The following is a 19,197-nucleotide window of genomic DNA, read 5'->3' on the forward strand; positions in this document are numbered from 1 at the left end:
CCCCCTTCGATCATTCAAGTTGCCGAACATCGGACACCCTGCTTTTTTTTGGTGGACCTCGCGATTAACGAAGGTGCTGGTTAATGGTATTATTGTAGGGGAGATCGTGTGATAAGGTAGAAGTGTGTACGATCTTTTCGTATTGGTTACAAAGGTTTCGCTCGGCGATTATTTTCCGTGGTATTCCTGCGGCAAGGGAACACGACCTATGTCACATTTTTCAAGAAATTTGAGTGGAGGGCTAGAAGGTAGAACTATGTTCGCGGAAAGGGGAAAGGGTATTGAAAGAATTCTTTTTAATTAGAAATAGGGGTTCGAGAAGATACAAAGCTATAGAATAAGGAATATTGAAGCTGGAAAATTGAATGGCAAATATTTTGAAAATAAGACATGTGACTTGGATTATTTTGCTTTATATCTAGAGATTTAACTGTTTGTCAACAAAATTTTGTCGCGAAATACGCATGCCTCGGTGAGTTGTCTGTGTAAGATTATTTTTAAGCACCTTGATCTTATTTTCGACTTATTTCAAAAGTGTACTACAGCGTTCTGGTAATGGGTGGGCAATTAACACGGAGATAGGGTAAGAGTGCCAATTACTGCGTATGCTGACCGATTACTGTGCCTCCCTCTTCTCACCCTGTTTTATTTTCACATATAACAAGATGGAGCACTGTTAAACTGGAAATATCTTTACTAATTAGAAATATATTCTAATTTTTAGTTCAATAGTGCTATAGCTTGTTACATGTGGAAATGAAAAAGAACACAGAACAAAGTATTTAGAAATACTAAATTGAATTAAAATCGGAATAATTGTAGGTCTAGGAGATAAAAAATATTATTATACAATTTATTTCATAAATTAAAAAGTTATGGGCCTAGAAACCTAAGTATACCATTTTACCCCATTTTCCCCTACATGTCGATAGTTTATGAGATATATTGTACGTCCATTTTTTGTGCAGTGTACGTTTTTTTGCGCTGCAAACAGCTTTTGGCTGGCTTTTTATGCTGTATAAATATTACACCTTCATCCATTTTATGAATTTGTTAAAAATAACATTTTTATTTATTCTATGTCCTTGAATCTATTAATCTTTCCACATAAACGTTATATATAACGTTATAAATAATTACTTTTAATAAATATAATAATAATTTCTCTTCTATTCTCTTTAATTCTCAGACATTTAATTAACGCAAGTTTAACAACCTGATGCTCATTAATGAGAAACAATTATAAGAATTTTAATTTCGGATAAAATTATTAGATAACACAAATGTAATTCACTAACACAGTGCCATTTAGATTATCTTCGTTGATAAGTTTCAGACTGAATTAAACTTGAAGTTGACGTTAGCAAAATTTCGAGTACAAGAGGTTTAAGGAACGAAAATGTAATTTTTAGAGGCTTTAAAAAAAGCAAGGATTAATATTTTTGGAATTATAGAGATCATGTAGAGACTAATAAAAAGACTTCAATTTCTAGAGGTCAATAATTCCTTGCATACTTTTACGTATACAGGGTAAGGCAACTAAAACAGGGCATTTCTACGATACACTTACTATTAGGAATAGAAAGAAATTTGTTGCTATAGTATTCGTTACTTTTGAAACATTAGCATGCTAAAAACTTTGTTATTTGTGTAGTTAAAGACTTACCAGTTTAAAAAATCGCTAAGTAGGTAGATTTGCCATCTACGCGCAATTTTCACTGCGCCTGCGTGTCCAACGAGTATCATCTTGAACATAGGTCCAGAATTTCGTGATAGCAATCGTGATCCTAGAGAAGGAAGCCTCTAAACTATAATTTAAAATTACAGTTTCTTCGAGAGCATCAAGGGATGGTTTTCAGCCAACCATTTTTTTTTGTTATTGTTATTAAAATGCCAATTTTGAATCTGCTCTAACTCATAAACCACACAACTTATAAATGTAACTCTTGTATGGTAAAAATAGTGCTGCCACCTATGTCGTGTCGCGGGAAAGTATGAAACGTATAAAAATAAAATTTTGTGAATTCTATGCTAATGTTGTCAGTACTTAAATTTTGTTATGAAGTATTTGAGATATTTTTATGAGTAATGAAGTTTTGATAAGATTAGGGTTAATGTAAACACAATATATTTAGTATGCATAAATCAAATAAATAACACATATGAAACGTTTAGGTATAAAATTTATTAAAAAATATATAATTTACAGTTCTCACAAATTTCCAATAAAAGAAAAATTAAATAATCGACAAATTGAAAAACTAATATGAGTTCAACCCATTTAGAATACAGTTTTTTTGGTTACTATTTTTATGTCTTAATACCATACAAAAGGAGTCATTTCAAAGTTTGTAATCAAATTTCCTAAATAAATGTTACAAATTGTATAATTCATTTCTTCAAATGCTACTGAAAAAGAATTAACTAAACAAATTTTAATTATACACAATTAAATTGTCAAACATTATTTCACTGCTAAAGCTTAAACGTTAAATATTTTACAACTGATGAAAGATATCATTGCATATCTAAATCTATTCAAGCTAACACTTCAATACAATTTATTTTTGATATTAATTTTGCTGTGCAAAATCATTCGAAATCAAGTTTTGTAGAACTAAACTGTGTATAGTAATCCCTCACTATAAACTTAATAACAATGTTGTACATATTGTCATTCTTCATAGTATTAGAATATACATCAATACATATAACAGTTTCTACACCCTCGTCTTTCATTGTATATTACTCGAGTTGTTGAAAATCATCTAAATATAGTCGTGTTTGGTACTATTTTTACTGGGTAAACCCTAGCAATTAATTAAAATAATTTTATAATAATAAAATAGAAAATATACAACATTATTGCTGAGTTATCGCCATGTAGATGCTTGCTTCATTAAGGCAGTTCCAGAAACTGATGAGGATAACTCCGCGATAGCTAAACGAGTAGAATCTGCGCCAGTTAAGCAGATACTACTACTGTAAATAGTACACTACCAAACTAGTGCAAGTAGTACACTAGAAGACTAGAGTAAAGAATAAGCTGAACTGAAGAGTGTAATTGATTTCTAATGACAAATACTGAGAAAAAATGAAGTCAATAAATATTAGTAAGTGATTCAAAAATTTTGGACTAAAGTAAACTCATACACCAAGCAATTTTTTGGCAGGATAGAAACTACTAGCAAGTGGCTAAGTCATAGCGAAATCATTCAGCCTTTATTTGCTGTCGTCATGTTTCAATCTTTTGACTTTAGATATCTCATCCTTCGCTTTCCTTATCTTTGTACTACAGGGGCTGGGAAATTGATCGAGTTTCGAATGCCCTCCAAAACCGTCATATGTAATTATGTTGGTTGTTACTTTTTCCTAAAAAATTAATTTCTCTTTGTATTATTACAAAAAAATCGCTTTTCAATGAACTCGTTTGCTCAGAGAATTCTATCCATATCGACCATGGTCTACAATGTTTTGAGCTGCCTTTATAAACATTCTGTATAGATAAAATATTGTATGTGTTCTTACATTCAAAGCTCTTGGTTGATCAATTCTGGGTTTCTTGGTCAGGATGGACGAATGTGGTATCTGTGTTCGTTTTTGAGCAACAAAGTGTTGCTTAAAACCGAATACTCCTCCTGCTTTTATTGGAAGATACGGCGAGTCCTTTTCATTGGTCTAAAAACCACAGGAAAATATTAGAACCATGTAATAGTAAATTTCGGCTGCTCCTTGGATTATCATACAGAAATAATGAATTAATTACTTCACTTGTCGCAATAGATTGACTTTTCTCTTGCTTAGGAGTATCCACTTTTTTCATATTCATACTATTTAATGTTTTTTTAATTCCATTTTGCTCAGAAACACTATCCAAATTACAATTTATTTTATCCATTGCATCAGTATTAAAACTGTTTGATTTTCTGGCTAATGGTGGATTTTGTTGCATGTCTCTAAGTTTATTTTCTAAGAGCATTTTTTCACTTTCACATTGCATTAAGTCTTTCTCAAGTTTCCTGGAAATTATGCATAGTAATTTATAGACTTAACGAATCTCATGGGAATCAAATAACATCCGATTTTATTTTAATATTTATATACTTTCTCTTTGTGTGTTCTTCTGATAAGAAGTTCCTCTCCATTGATACCTTTGTAAGTTCTTGTTGTAAACTTTTCATTTTCGACCTAAGTTCTCTCCTTTTATTTAAACTAATCATCATTTCCCTAAATTGAATACATAACTCTTTAAAAATAGAGTCTCAGTAATAGATGAAACAAATAATATTCAACTACCTTTTCATCACAGATATGTATGTAATAAGAGTATTAGGATCGCTTGTTTTTGATATCATTTCGTCTATATCTTCTGTGGAAGCTTCAAGTAAAGTTTGTATACTTAAAGAAAATATTATATTTAATATGCGTGTAATGAATATGTAAGAAAATATTTACGGGGCTGATAGGGGAGTTCAAATGTTTATCACACATGCATTGCTATTCCCAATCACTTATGGGACAATTAGCTCAAGCTTTCCTCTCCCCCCTATCTAAAAAGCAACAAAATAAAGATATATTACTAATATATAAACTAACATTTTTGTGCTCCATTTGAAGTTTTCTATCAACCCTTAAAATGTTTCAAGATATATTTTTTATATCCAATACAACACATATGAAATAGTCTTACATACTTTTTATAATTTTCATTTTTCTTTTTTAATTGCTCAACTTCTTTCTTGATGCTTTCTACTTCCAAATTTTGTTCCTTAAAATATTTAATCTGTTCTTTGAATGCATAAATAGTACTATTTTTTTTATTCAATTCACTCTCCACTTTATAAACTTCTTTCCTTAGTTCACCATTTTGTTTCTCTAGTGTTTCACATTTTTGTGTATAATGTTTAATATCTTTTTCCTTTACAAGAAGCTGGAAATTTAGCTTATCTAGTTTATCTTGCAAAGAAGTGGCATCCTCAATAATAGTATCATTGTTAGAAAAATTAAAATATATTCTATGAATTTTATGTGCTGTAGTTTTTTCCCTACATTGTGGACAAGATTTGGATCTATATAAAAAGACAAAACAAATGAAAATATAAAAAATTAAATTAATATTAACATAATAAAAATATGTCAATTTTTTTATACCAAAAAAATGCTAATATATTAGATTGGTATATATACAGAATAAATAATATATATCACAGAATTATTGCTCTTTTCTTTCGTTTAACCTTGAAAGCTTTGAGGACTAAAATTAAAACTTTAACCTTAAACCTCTGAAAGCTTCAGTTCAACCTTAAAGCTTTGAAGGCACACAGTTTCTACACACCAATCTAATATTTTTAAAACATTTAAGGAGATATCTCACCTTTCTAACCACTGGGATAAACAAACAAAATGGAAAATATGTCCACAAGGTGTGTGAAAAACATCATCAGATGGTATCAATAAGTCACTGCATATTACACAAACAACATTCATTTTACGTAAATATAGAGTAAAATGTACCTATTTATATTTATACACAATGTTAGCTTATAATTAATAACCCACTAATTACAATACATACATATAGTTGCCTTAAATAAGTTTTTTATAATACAAATCAACAGAAACAGAAAGGTAAATAAAGCTGAAATGAGCTACCATGAATGTGCTTAGTTTAAAGTAGGTTCACTGGAATGAGAAAATTGTAAACAAAAGGATAGTAGTAACTTATTTCTTCAGAGGTCTCTGAGAGCAAATTTAGGTTACAAATTTTGCACTAGGTGGCGCTCAAGTATTCTTAATTTTATAAAATTCTCCGGTTTTTGATTCGTTTTTGAAAAAACAAATTACGTACCTACACTAAATTAGCAAAATACAAATATAAATTGATCAAAAAGTCATCTAGATTCATTGGTAACATATTCGATTACACTCATTCAAATTTTGGCGCTAAAATCATTTACAATGAAGTTCGTTACAAAAATCGAAATTCGCTACATCTTGTCCCACCATTTTGGAGCACAAACTATGCCAAAATACTAAATACCATGTTTTCCACCTGACCGAGGTAGGTGGTAGTGGTGAAACACCATCAATTTTGAGTCATCCTGTATATATGTACATCTTTTAACCTTTAGAGGACCGACACTTTTTCATTAAAATTTCAAATTTTCTTCGCAAACAATTTATGCACATATATAACCTACATGTTCACGCAGTTCTCAAATTTGTTGTTGGTCCATAACCTTTAACTCTTTAACCTCTAAAGGTTAAAGAACTGCCAATGTTGACCCTAAGGAGTAACGTATACCTACACACTTCGATTTTAGGGAAGGGAGCGATCTACTTTTTGTTACAAACAAAGATTCATGATTACAATGTAATAATCTTCTCAATTTGTTTGAATACTTTCCCATCTAGAAACATGTTTTCACATGTCCACGAAATTTCTAGAAGGATTCTATGTCCCCCCTCCATAATATTTGTTTCCGTAGTAATTTCAAGTCTGGCGCGAGGGCTGTGAGGGTTGTGGTCGTCACGTTATTTATCCATTCGTAAGAATATTGACGTGAACATGTTCTGAACTTTCCAGAGAGAGTTGCTTTTCTAGAACAGTATACTGTGTTTATACAAGTTTTAAGTGGATACTGAGTTCAATTAGATACACGTAGAAACTGAGAAGCCGAATATCGCTAGGAAAGTTTTCGAAATTTTTTGTAAGTAGCATGCATATATCAAATATTACGTAAAAATAACACGCGGATATGCGTCTACGTTGAAACGTTTGTTTCACGAGTGCGATTTATAGGTTATGAGTGACTAATTTTTTTCGATTAAGGAATCACCTTCAAAGATTGCAAGTCGGATTTATTTTCGTGTATTTTTTCGCTAGCAATGATAACTTTTTATTTTTAGCTAATGTTAGGCCTACGCAAAAGTCTTCATCGTTTCTAGAATGATGTCACTAAAGGTGATGATAGATTACTTTTTCTTTTAATCCTAATGAAATTAAATAATTGATACACTGGAGCTGTTCAGGTGAAATTGGGAAAGTATTACAATATTCGTATGAATCTGGTTCCTTATAATTGAAAATGTAGAATTTAGGAGGAGTGTAGAATGAGGAGTGTAGATGAGATTACAATATCTCTAAGAAACATTATTATTTATGAAAAGAATGATTTAATGATTGTAGAAGTTAAACCTTCCTTTTATTAGGCTTTAGCTTTAGATTCATCTGAGTCTTAGTTTCTAAAATTAGTCTAGTTTTTATTGTGATAGAAAAAATTGCAAGTGAAATTCCATTTCATTGATAATAATATAATAAAATAAATTCAATTTTTATTATGACCGTAATAATGTTTATAAATGCATGCTATACTTTCTGTTTTAGGAATGAATATTTATTTTATTTAAGATATTCTAAGATAAATATTGCGAGTTTGTGGCTTGCAAAAAATGGCAAAGTGGGGTGAAGGAGATCCAAGGTGGATAGTTGAAGAAAGACCAGATGCTACCAATGTTAACAACTGGCACTGGTATGATGATTTATTTATATATTAATTTCCATGCATTTTGATAATTTAAAACGCTATGTCAATTTGGCATTTTTTGTCAGTTCTAAAAGTTGTCTGTTATGATTTCAAACTAATAAATTAATATCTTTCAAGGACGGAAAAGAATGCCTGCATCTGGTCTCAGGAAAAACTGAAGGAATTATTTACAAACCTGAAAATAGAAGAGGATAATAGTTCGTATTTATTTTATAATATACATACATGTAACTAAATTTTATATACGAAAACATGATTAATAAAATATTGTTTATTTTCAGTTTCATGTACAGTAACAGAAGTAGAAAAATGTGAAGGTGAGGCAACGGCAAACAATCGAAAAGGTAAATTAATCTTCTTCTATGAATGGAATCTTGTTTTAAAGTGGGAATCTAGTGGGAAATCTACTAAGAAGATTGAGGGTAGAGTAAACATTCCAAACTTGTCAGAGGAGAATGATATTTCTGAAGTAGATGTAAGTAATATAGTTCAAAAGAACTTAATTATAACTTTTTTTTAAGTTTTTCTGTTTTGAATTGGTATCATTAAAAAAAATTGTATAATTTTCAAGTAGAAAATGATTGTTTTACTTTTGTGTATTTAATTAATAAGGAATGTATCTTTATGTGTAGGTCGAATTCACTCTTCAAGACAGTACAGACGAGGGGGAAATGGTGAAACATTTTTTGCAAATGAAAGGAAAAGATGTTATAAGAGACAAGTTAAGAAAGTACGTTTCTTCTTTAAAAGAAGGTAAGTTTATATCGGAATGAGATATGTGAAGGAAATTCTCTTTGTCATTGCTGTAAAGATGAATTTCCTTTACTTTAAAATATGGGGTAAGTCAGTAAAAACTATTATCTAAAATAACTTATTATTTGTTCATTATATTAAAATACGTCTTTTTATCTCTGTTCTTTATCAGAATTCACAGTTGGAATGATTTTACCTAAGAAAGATAGTCTAAAAGAGAATATCTCGAGTATCACTTCTGGATTTAATGCAAAAGTAAGTATAGAACCGATTTGTACATAGTGTATCGTTTACTAATTTAAGTTACTAATTCGAGAATTTTTTTATTCTATTTTTAGATGCAAATGAATTCGACAGTGGTATCACGTAATAATGACAAAGAATTAGGATGTAAAATTTCTACTACGACAATTAAACAGCAGCAAAAGTTCCAATGCAGGGCAGAGGAATTCTACAATGTTTTTACAACAGTCGAGGTACATTTTCGATTAATTTTTGCATGTAAAATCGCTACCTTTTAAATAGCACGAAGATAACTTTAATCAAATTGTGAATATAAATACGTGGAAACGTAATTATTTTGTAGATGGTTCAAGCTTTCACGAAAGGACCGGTCAAACTCGAACCAAAACCGTCAGGGAAATTTGAATTATTTGGTGGTAATATACTCGGTGAATTCGTAGAAGTCACGCCTACAAAGATCGTGCAAAGATGGCGATGTAAACAATGGCCCAACGGTCATTTTAGCGATGTTACGATAGATATTGCAGAGAGAAGTGATCACACTGAAGTCAATCTAACACAGATAGGTGTACCTCGTAGGTAAGAACATTTTCTGTAACTTTATACTAATGGAGTAGGAATTCTCTGGGTTTGAATCTTGAATAGACACTTTTCTTAAGTGAAAGACACTTCATGTTCTTTCGTCTATTTCAAACTTCTCATTTTGTGGACTTGATCCTTACCTACAGGATACAGAAATCCTGTGAATCAGAAAGTATATTCTTAGTACCTGATGCAACTTGGTTTAAAATCGAACAATTGAAGATTTCTATTTTAAATATTTGAAAATTTAAAATCGCTCGTATTGGAGTAATAGTATTAGAGTTCCTGTATGACTCTGCTTTATGCTGGTATATAGTAATAAATTCTATAGCAATAAAATTCTATCAAATTCCACGCGTAAAACTTGATGCAGATGTATCGAAAAGGGAACTCGAACTCATTTTTTTAATCTTCATGAAAGTGTATTTCTAGTTCATGAAGTATAATTAAATGCGTTTGTTTACAGCGAAGAAGAATCCACAAAAGAGAATTGGGAAAGGTATTACTGGGACGCTATAAAACGTACATTTGGATTTGGTTGTTTCATGTGATCTATGTATGTTTTAAATTTCGCTTGCTTACTGATAAGTAGAAAAATGATTAAACTCTTTGTCATAAATCGCCTCGCAAACCTTCTACGTACTAGCCGCATAATCAGCCACGTACAAACTACTTCTTTATCCAATGCTAGTTAATACAAGTTATTCTTCTTTCTTTTCTTCTGTCCTTCCCCGTTTAGTACAGTGGATTATGTAAGCAGAACAATCTGGTAACTGCTTAAAGGTAAACCAGGTATCACCAACGTGATGCTATTGTATTAATAATTGCATATGTGAAATAAATCATGATCATCATGAAATACTTATATATGACTTTTTTTTGTCATGTACCCATCACTTTTTATTCCAATACGAACGCTTCATCTTGCTTCAACTGAAACTGTTTTCAATTCTGTACCTCAAAGCCAGAGTAACCCAAGACCTCTTTTGTTATTTTTCAGGAGAACTGAAAAACAAATGCGACTACCTATTTATTAATATAATAGTTGAAGTAGTTTATATTATTAAATTTCTTTCACTTAAAACTTAACTTAATTAAAGTCTTATTAATCTAATAAAACGAAGAGAAGTACAAAATTGATGTATCATATTATTTTAGATGTTCTCAAGGTTTCAAGTTTGCCTTTTTTGAGAATATATTCAACTTTTTTTGGATTTTTGATTTATCGTTAGACCATTTTCATAATTACCGCCATAAATAGAGAAGTGTTCGTTCCCAGTATCGCCTCCAGATGGCAGCAGAGTATTAATTTTGTTTACCCTCAATTGTTTGCATTTAAAGTTGCATTTATCCCTTTCTTTCGCAATAAATAAACAATTCAACACCCCTTTTAACACCCCTGTACCCCCAGATGATTAATAAGTGAATAAATAAATAAGTTTTTCAATTCAATAAGTGGTTATAGTGTCTCAGTGTTCATAAGTGAAAAAATGTTCAAACTGTTCTTGTAATAAATACACAATTTCTGATAAATCTTTCTTCTAGTGTTAATAAATTGTAATGTAAGAGAATTACGTCAGTAGCATCAGTAACACAGTCGAGGTATGTACTGACTTATTTCCTCTACATGTGTAATGTATGTTGAGTCAGAATCCAGTGAGCTTAGTGTACTACTTAATTGTTAGTCAGAGGCTCTTCCATGTTTATCATCGATCGTATGTCCTTTAGATCCTAGCAAGTGCAAACTTTTTTAAACAAATATACTTTTAAAGCTTGAAAATCATAAATTTCATTCACCAAACATGGAAACTATCATCAGAGAATATTAACTGACCTAAAAAACTAATCTAATAGTCTCCAGTTTTACGGATTTTTCTTAATTACGAAAGACAAATTGGAGTTAATCAGCATGAAGGTGGAGTAACTGCAATTAAAATTCCTTTTACCGTTTCGTAACGTTCATCACGAAAATATTAGTTGCCAGGCGAATGAGAAGCTCCGTTATATATCATTCTCACAGATTTGGCTTGATAAACTTAATGGCGCATCCAAAGGCGGATTTAGGCGCCATTATAAGAGAATATTACGCTGTAGGTCATTTTTCAACTAATGTTTTATTTGAATATATAAGAAAATATGAAATTATGACATATCGAAAACAAAATTGTTTTCCGAGAAATGTTAAAATTTCATGTTCTTCCTGAGGGCACTTTATGCGTTTACAGTAATACACTCTATTCTATCGCAGCCTGTATCGACCTTACAAATTTTAATGTTTCAAATTTCCCTGGTTTCGACTGTAGCCACTGCTACTTAAACAAATGAGTCACTGAACCAATAAGTCTCCTTATTTCATCGGTATCGCATTTGGCGTCACTTTGGCGGACAGTAGCGGATAGGTTCCATCCTTGTTGCGATCCAACGTTCCTTATCCTCCACGTCATCAGCCAAATTTACGTCACCACCCCACAGTTCTTTCTCTGTTCCCTTTATATTGTTCCTTCTTTAACGCTGCGGCTAGTAACCGCGTTGGTCTCTTCGCGAGTGGTAGTCATCCTCTAGTCAGTTTTTGACAGAGAAATCAGAATTGTGATCTGGCAGTGCATCGGTGCAGAGAAAAGGTAATGTCTCGTCGAAAATCTTTTAGTATACATGTTCTGGTTCGTATCAGAAGTGACATAATCGGCGAACCTTTAAATTAGTGGGAATAAATTGTCAGTTTTTTTTTAAATTTAAAATGCCAGTCGAGTTAACAAAACAGAATTTCATTATCAAAGCCAAACGTATGTTCTTGACATCCTTTATCTGAATGCATTATTCCTGTTAGGTTGCTGACCTAGTCGACGAGATAGTTTACGGTACTTTTGACGTGTGTTATGATAACGAAAAGTTACACTTCTTTACACTTCTCTTTTTTTACACTTCTCTGTCTCAAGAAAAAGAACACATTTGTCATCGATACAGTTTAAAATATTAGGTCATCCATAAGTAGTAATTAGACTGCAGATTTTTATGCATTTATGGAAATTTGAAACGTGTACAAAATTATAGAATGCATAGAATATTCGAAAACATTAAAAGTATGAGAAATAGAATGGAAATTATAATATTTGAAGGATGAAGCAAATTTTTGTTTAGGTTCCATTTTTTTAATTGACTTTATTAAAGTGTGTAGTAATAATGGTTTCTTGTTTTACATTTTACTTCAAAAAGTAGAGAATCTTTTGGGAAGCGAGGGGAGAGGGCTGTATTATAATTGGAGCATAATTATTGATGATTATATATAAATGTTATTCTCTTCATGCTGAAATTGTGAAATATGTACGTATATTATTTCTCGCGACATAGTCAAAACATGCTATCTGCTATTCGTAAGAAGAAATATATTGTTTAACTAAATATATTATTGTTTAACTAAAGAACATCCCGACAGTTCGTGATCTTACTGTCAGTGTTTTATTTCAGTTTTAGTCATGATAGCGTGGCATAATAAATTAGTCGTTAATCAGTAAAGATCACGCGATGTTGGAACAATTATAAAAAGATAACCAAGCATCACCTTGAAATATCTTTACCCATGTACTTTCTCTACATTGCACCTTGATGTTCATTACTAATGGAACAAATATTTACGGTCATGCTATGGTTTACAGTTTACACAATACATTTCCAGATAGCCAGCGACGTCTCGAAGACGTCTATTTTATGTCCATTTTATGCCTGAAGATCGTACGACATAATTTAGATATTTTAAAAATGTTCGACAGCGTACGTCTTAAAGACTTCCAAAATTTACATCCATAAGACATCTTAAAGACACACCACATGAACGTCTTAATATTTTATACATTTTGGCGTCTTAAAGACGTCTATTTTTCGTCTAAACGTCTTACAGACGTAATCTGTACGTCTTTTAAGACGTTCCAGGGACATACTACTTCGTAACTTCAGACATTTCAACCTTTGAGCATCTTTAAGACTTTACTGGACGTCTTGAAGACGTTCTTAAAGCGTATCTGTGCTATATGAGGCAGTTAATACTAGGATACAGTTGAAAAATTTTACACACGATTTATGCATAAAGACATGAATGAACATTTAAAATTGATCTGTGAATCATATATTTAATTGTGTTGCTTCGTGTGAGCGTTCTTTCTTTGTCCCCACCAATTCTGCAAAGAACTGTGGCCGACTGTGACGGCAGACAGTTCGTTCGCTTCAGTCGGTTACCAGAACTGTGCAGAACCGGTACCGGTACGACAAAGCGATTGGAAACTGTTACCGCTTCGCAGAAGGTAAAAACCACACCCTGTATGCTTGAATCTGTATGCTTGTTTATGTTCGATACGATCTTTGGAACTTCAATACAATAAAAATTATATAAGATGTGTGTAAGAACACACGAGCCACTTATACGTCAAATTCATTGACTCCATAAAACAGAAATATTTATATTTTAAATATGAAAGGTTGAAGATCGACCAGGTGCTTCGGTACTAGAATTTTAAGGAATTCAAAAAATGGAGTTAATCGCTTTGAATGGTTCATGTGTAGCTACAAGATTAATCTATTGAGGAATTTGTTCAAGGTCAAGCAGAATAATTGTATTCTATTTAGACTATTTTATGACGTTGACTAGAGTGGTACGAACAGTATTTATGACTTAGGCTAGAAGAATTGGATTTTATTTTTGTCTGTAGCAAACAGTAGGGACTTTTTCTAGGGAATCTATATTCTGGAGAGTTTTCATTGTGTTTTTTGTAATTATGAATTTAGGAGAGGGTAAGTGTGTATGTATATGTGCTAGTTTATTTCGAGAGATTAATTTCTATTCGAGATGACAGCGTTGAGGCATCGATTCTCGAAAGTATAACGCGTCAAATAGTGAGATCATCGCTGATCTAACGATTCATAGTGACGTGAAGGTAGACATTGCGCATATAAATATGTGGCTATTGAAAATCTTTGTATTCTGTTACTTTAGGATTTTATTTCGTTTGAAATTGGGAAGCTTGTATCGTATACTAACATTTTCAAGGTCAGATAGATGTATGAATTCTATATGAGTATAGGTATAGGTATATGTACTTAAATTGTAGTTTGTTGTGGGTAAATTATAAATAGCGTGACCAATGTTACGCTTCGTAATATAAATCTCAATGGGAGTTTGGTATGTACTATTCTTTCCATTGATAGAAGAGGACACTTCTACGTTAGCTAAAATAGCTTATTTTCTCGAATGCCGATGAATGGGAGCGTCTCTGGATCGATCGTGTCTTTTGGCAAGACACTGCGTCGTCGTCGTGTCTATTGCGTATAATAGTAAATACATACGTCTCATTTTTTAAGTATTGTACGCTGAAATCGTGCCATTTTTCAATAACATAGTTTCATTGAACAGTTTTTGAATACTCTAGTAATTAGCACTAAGTAAACACTGTGCAAAGCTATATTTATACTCCTGAAGACTATAGACGCAATAGCATCATGAGGTCTCAAGGTCACTCACGCAAAGGTCACTCGTTTTTAAGTTTATTAAAAATAAGAGTCGACATTTCTGTAATACCTCACTTTAGTAAAACAAAAATAACGCAATGTTGGTAGATATATTTTACATTTAAAAAAAAACGTATGAAAATAAATCAATTTACGTTTAAATTTATAAAAAGTAATAACTGAATTTTTGCACAGTTAAGATAAACGTATCTCTTGTATCAAGAGACTGGGGAAAAACGAGATATATTTTAAGGAATTTGACTATAGTAGGTGCTTTGTTAAATTGTTTGTAAGGAGTAAGGTTTTAAAATGTGACCCCATAGAGAAAGAGTCTCCAATTTGCGCCTAATGCACTTTATGGTAAATACAGTCCTGGTACCGTGTAGGGATGTAGGGATAATTGAAAATAAGTACCTACAGGCATAGGTAAGTAAGTACGTATGTTATAAGACCGGATATACATATTACATAAATGATCTTTATCATGCTAGTATGAATCATAAAGCAATGCCTGCACTTGTCGAGATGAAACAGACACCAGGCTAGTGTACGTGCGTATACATATAATTATCTGACGCTTTCCAATGACTCATGCATTCTTTAAGATTTACTGGAGAAGTGATTAAACAGACGGAGAGAAAAAATAGTGTATATCTATGTGATTAAAAAACGATATTTAAAAACTTTCCTCCGCGAATTTAGTTACATTAATGATACTAAAATGAGCTTAGAATATTATTATAAAATACCTACGATTTTTCATACGCACGAATATCTATACTCCTGAATCTTGTTGTTACTTAAATGTAAATGAAATTTAGGACAAACTGAATACTTTTTAAATGTACCTTTTTCGCTATTTCCAAGTCAAAAGATTCAAAGTTTCAAGTAAACAAAGGAATATATGAACACATAAATATATTACAATATATATTGTATTTTGCAGATAGTCTGAACAATGTCTCCCAATCAGTACGCTCACATACAGGTAATTATCACAATTTCTTGCTTTTCTATGCTCTTTCTGTACTTATCTCATTGTTTTCAACTAAATAGTCAAGTTGTAAAACTAATTCCATTATAATAAAACATTTCTATGCTCTCTTATTTTTATTATCATGAAACAAAAATTTCATAATATCCTATGATTTCAGTGCACCCCCACGGTGTACCCTGCCGACCCCTTCAACGCAGAAGAGGATGCGGCACTCCTTCGAAAAGCCATGAAGGGCTTTGGCACCGATGAACAGACCATCATCGACGTGCTCGCCCATCGTGGCATCGTACAGCGACTCGAAATCGCTGATAAGTTCAAAACCATGTACGGAAAGGATCTGATATCCGAATTGAAATCAGAACTCGGGGGCAACTTCGAGAAGGCTATCTTAGCCCTGATGACACCTTTACCAGAATTCTACGCTAAGGAACTTCATGAAGCGATTTCTGGAATGGGCACCGACGAAGGTGCCCTCGTCGAGGTGTTGGCATCCCTTAGCAATTATGGTATTAAGACTATATCTGCTGTCTATAAGGACTGTAAGTATTATAGTAGTAATTAAGAACGCGAGTCGCTCAGAGACTGAAGTGATTAACTTCACATTTTGGAATTTTTAGAATTTAACGCCACAACACTTGATTAATGAAAATAACTTTTTATACACTTTGGTAGTGTTTTCTTACACGAAGGATTTGTTTTGTAGTGTAGTGTCTCTTTAGAAAAGAGAACTCAGTAAAAAGAGACCCAGGTGTATTTAAAACAAGTATTAATATATGTTTTCGTTTTGTGGAGTTAATCAATTTGGCAAATGAGTGGCTATGTATTAAATGTATTTATATTAAACGATGTTAATATTTAAGTATGTGTCTGCTTGCAGTGTATGAGAAAGACTTGGAGGAAGACTTAAAAAGCGATACTTCCGGTCACTTTAAGAGGCTTCTAGTTTCTCTGTCTTGTGTAAGTAGACTTTCGTGTAAGAACTTTTAATTTGTTTATAGAGAATTGCTTTTTCTATAATCAAATTTGTGTAATAATGTTAAAGGCTAATAGAAACGAGAATCACGAAGTAGACGAGGCAGCTGCTATCCAGGATGCTGAAAGGCTACTAGAAGCTGGTGAGGGTCAGTGGGGAACAGATGAAAGCACATTTAATGCTATTCTCATTACTAAAAGCTACCCCCAATTGCGAAGAATCTTCCAAGAATACGAACGTCTTTCTGGAAACAGTCTGGAAGATGCTATCAAAAGAGAATTCTCAGGTGCTCTAGAAGACGGTTATCTTGCAGTTGGTAAGAAATTTTCATATTTTATTCACAATATATGTATACTATAATTGAATCGGTGAGTTGAAGAGTAATACAAATCCAAAAATCACATTTTACATTTTTACAGTTTGCATACCTAGACTCCAGAGCCAGAGTGTATTAATTCCATTTGTTTTCTATCTGACTCAATACATTTTGGCTCTAGGGCTCAGATATAGTTTTAAGATTATTTGAAAATAATTTGAATATTTTGAACATTATTTCGGTACAGTTTAAAAAGTAATGTAGATTTTTGACCTAAATCTTCGTTAATTCCTTTCAGTGAAGTGTGCGCGAGATAAGACCGCGTACTTTGCTGAGCGACTTTACAAGGCGATGCGTGGATTAGGTACAGATGATTCAACATTGATACGCATAGTTGTGGCCCGTTCCGAAATTGATCTAGGGGATATTAAAGAGGCCTATCAAAGAATCTACGGCCAATCGCTCGCAGGCGACATCGACGTAAGTTGAAAACGTTTTTGTGATACCGTCACTTTTATTTTTACTTGATCGAACAAAAAAAGATTGGAGCAGAGTTTGATTAACTGAAAATAAGTACTTGACAAATTTCAAATGAATGGACAGCATATTCGACAACAGGTGTCAGAAATGTTCAGAGATGATTTTATATACTAAAACAGGAGGAGAATCAAAAATAATAACAAAATTGCATTGGAAGCCTCGTTATTAACAACATTTGCGCCAGCGATTGTCGTAATTTTATTTCGTAGTTAGCTTCTGGGTCACGTAGCAACATGGTTGAGAAACCCTGGCCTAAAGTTCGCAGAAAATGTATCTGACACAAGGATTTATTCTACTGCCGGAGCGCATTAGCCAGGTCAGGCGCAGGGATGTCAGTAGAATAAGTCAAGTCATGCACATTTCACGCGCACTTTAACATTTAATAACTTGGAAACTAAGTTATACTCGACCATAATTTCGTTATTCTTGATTTTCATCTTATCTTAACGTCTAGAATCGTCCATTAAAAATTCTTTCACTCGTCGTCGAATATCCTGAGTAATATTATAGATTATAATATCAAAGCTCGGTATCTTCTTTAACCTGTACGATCAAAAGTTAACGTTTTACAGAAACGAGCAACGTACATACTTACTCTCATCGTATTAACAGTGCACATTATGTAATATGAACGCATTGCTGTAGACATTTGCCGTAACTTTCCCTAAATTTCAGGATGACTGCTCAGGAGACTACAAGAGACTCTTGCTTGCCCTACTTGGATGAAAGCATTTCATGTTCAACAACCTCTTTTGTTTCGATATCATACTTTAATGTCAAAGACAATTCTCCTGCGATAATTCGCAATGCTAATTCGATCATCTAAATAGTACTCGATAATTAATGGTGATTATGGTGTTTTGCGTGTTTGTTTGTTTATTTAACGTTGTTGATGATTCTGTTACAATGATTCTATTGCAGATGCGCTTCATTTACACTGATATAAGTTATACCTAGTCCCTGCGAAAAGGAACGAACAAAATATATATTAATAATCATCCTATTATTATTAAAAAAAAAAGATCATCAAGATTTGTTTTGTTTATTAATATGACCAACCACAAATCAACGAACTAATTGCACTAATTATGTAATCGCTTTTTGAATGTGCGTGCATGCATCCTGACACTATTTATACACAAAAAAAACAGTATTATTATCGTTCTCTTAGCATTAACATCGCTTTAATTTTTCCCACATTCTATTTGCATTTACAGAGCGACTGCGGCGAAGATTTTAAGCGGCTTCTGATCGCACTTTTGAATTAGTGACACACTGATGGAAGCCAGTGTATACGCATATGCATATGTACTTTATTTAAGAAATACAAACTTCCCAGGGCATCTCTAACATATAAAATGTCAATAATACGCATCTCACATAACTGTAATATTTACATTTCTTTTGTAATAAACTCGCACGCCCTTGAAATGACCTCTTTGTCGTGAAACGGTAAAACGAGAACACCTGTGTCCTTTTTTTACAGAGCGATTGCACCGCAGAGTGGAAAAGACTTCTGATTGCGATGCTGAATTAAGGAAACGTTTGAATGGTGAAACGTAAAAGTAAAACGATCGAATACTCAATTATTCCATTTTTTATTTATGTATTGTATTTATAGAAAACATTCCACTTTTTTTAAGATTATTTGCATTTCAATAAAGAAGACACTATTTATGCAATAAATATAGAGTTGAAAATTACATTTCATTAAATCGAGTAGTTTATTCTTAATAAAAGTAAGAAGATA

At 32.3% G+C, this 19,197-nt stretch overlaps 3 protein-coding genes across 6 annotated transcripts; 2 read left to right on the forward strand and 1 right to left on the reverse strand.

Moving 5' to 3' along the window:
- Positions 1–2,323: 2,323 nt before the first annotated feature.
- On the reverse strand, positions 2,324–5,859 carry Nopo (TRAF interacting protein no poles). Its single transcript, XM_076387041.1, has 7 exons — positions 5,375–5,859; positions 4,695–5,069; positions 4,297–4,398; positions 4,105–4,227; positions 3,767–4,019; positions 3,529–3,678; positions 2,324–3,372 (listed from the first exon to the last, which is right to left on the reverse strand). The coding sequence occupies exons 1-7, from the start codon at positions 5,485–5,487 to the stop codon at positions 3,223–3,225; spliced, it is 1,266 nt and encodes a 421-aa protein (XP_076243156.1). The 5' UTR covers positions 5,488–5,859; the 3' UTR covers positions 2,324–3,222.
- Positions 5,860–6,508: 649 nt separating this feature from the next.
- LOC143184656 (activator of 90 kDa heat shock protein ATPase homolog 1) lies at positions 6,509–9,990 on the forward strand. Its single transcript, XM_076387042.1, has 9 exons — positions 6,509–6,710; positions 7,388–7,532; positions 7,665–7,744; positions 7,829–8,022; positions 8,180–8,300; positions 8,473–8,555; positions 8,639–8,776; positions 8,887–9,122; positions 9,592–9,990. The coding sequence occupies exons 2-9, from the start codon at positions 7,453–7,455 to the stop codon at positions 9,674–9,676; spliced, it is 1,017 nt and encodes a 338-aa protein (XP_076243157.1). The 5' UTR covers positions 6,509–6,710; positions 7,388–7,452; the 3' UTR covers positions 9,677–9,990.
- Positions 9,991–11,643: 1,653 nt separating this feature from the next.
- On the forward strand, positions 11,644–19,150 carry LOC143184667 (annexin B9). 4 transcript variants are annotated; one of them, XM_076387058.1, is made up of 7 exons: positions 11,644–11,746; positions 15,568–15,609; positions 15,776–16,157; positions 16,496–16,575; positions 16,661–16,907; positions 17,206–17,387; positions 18,123–18,479. In XM_076387058.1, the coding sequence occupies exons 2-7, from the start codon at positions 15,580–15,582 to the stop codon at positions 18,171–18,173; spliced, it is 972 nt and encodes a 323-aa protein (XP_076243173.1). In that variant the 5' UTR covers positions 11,644–11,746; positions 15,568–15,579; the 3' UTR covers positions 18,174–18,479. The 4 variants fall into 4 exon arrangements, with proteins under 4 accessions (XP_076243173.1, XP_076243175.1, XP_076243174.1 ...); XM_076387060.1 differs by lacking the exons at positions 11,644–11,746; positions 18,123–18,479 and adding exons at positions 13,355–13,420; positions 18,934–19,150; XM_076387059.1 differs by lacking the exons at positions 11,644–11,746; positions 18,123–18,479 and adding exons at positions 13,355–13,420; positions 18,665–18,881.
- Positions 19,151–19,197: the final 47 nt, after the last annotated feature.

The sequence above is a fragment of the Calliopsis andreniformis genome, chromosome 10, assembly GCF_051401765.1.
Source record: "Calliopsis andreniformis isolate RMS-2024a chromosome 10, iyCalAndr_principal, whole genome shotgun sequence".
NCBI lineage: Eukaryota > Metazoa > Arthropoda > Insecta > Hymenoptera > Andrenidae > Calliopsis > Calliopsis andreniformis.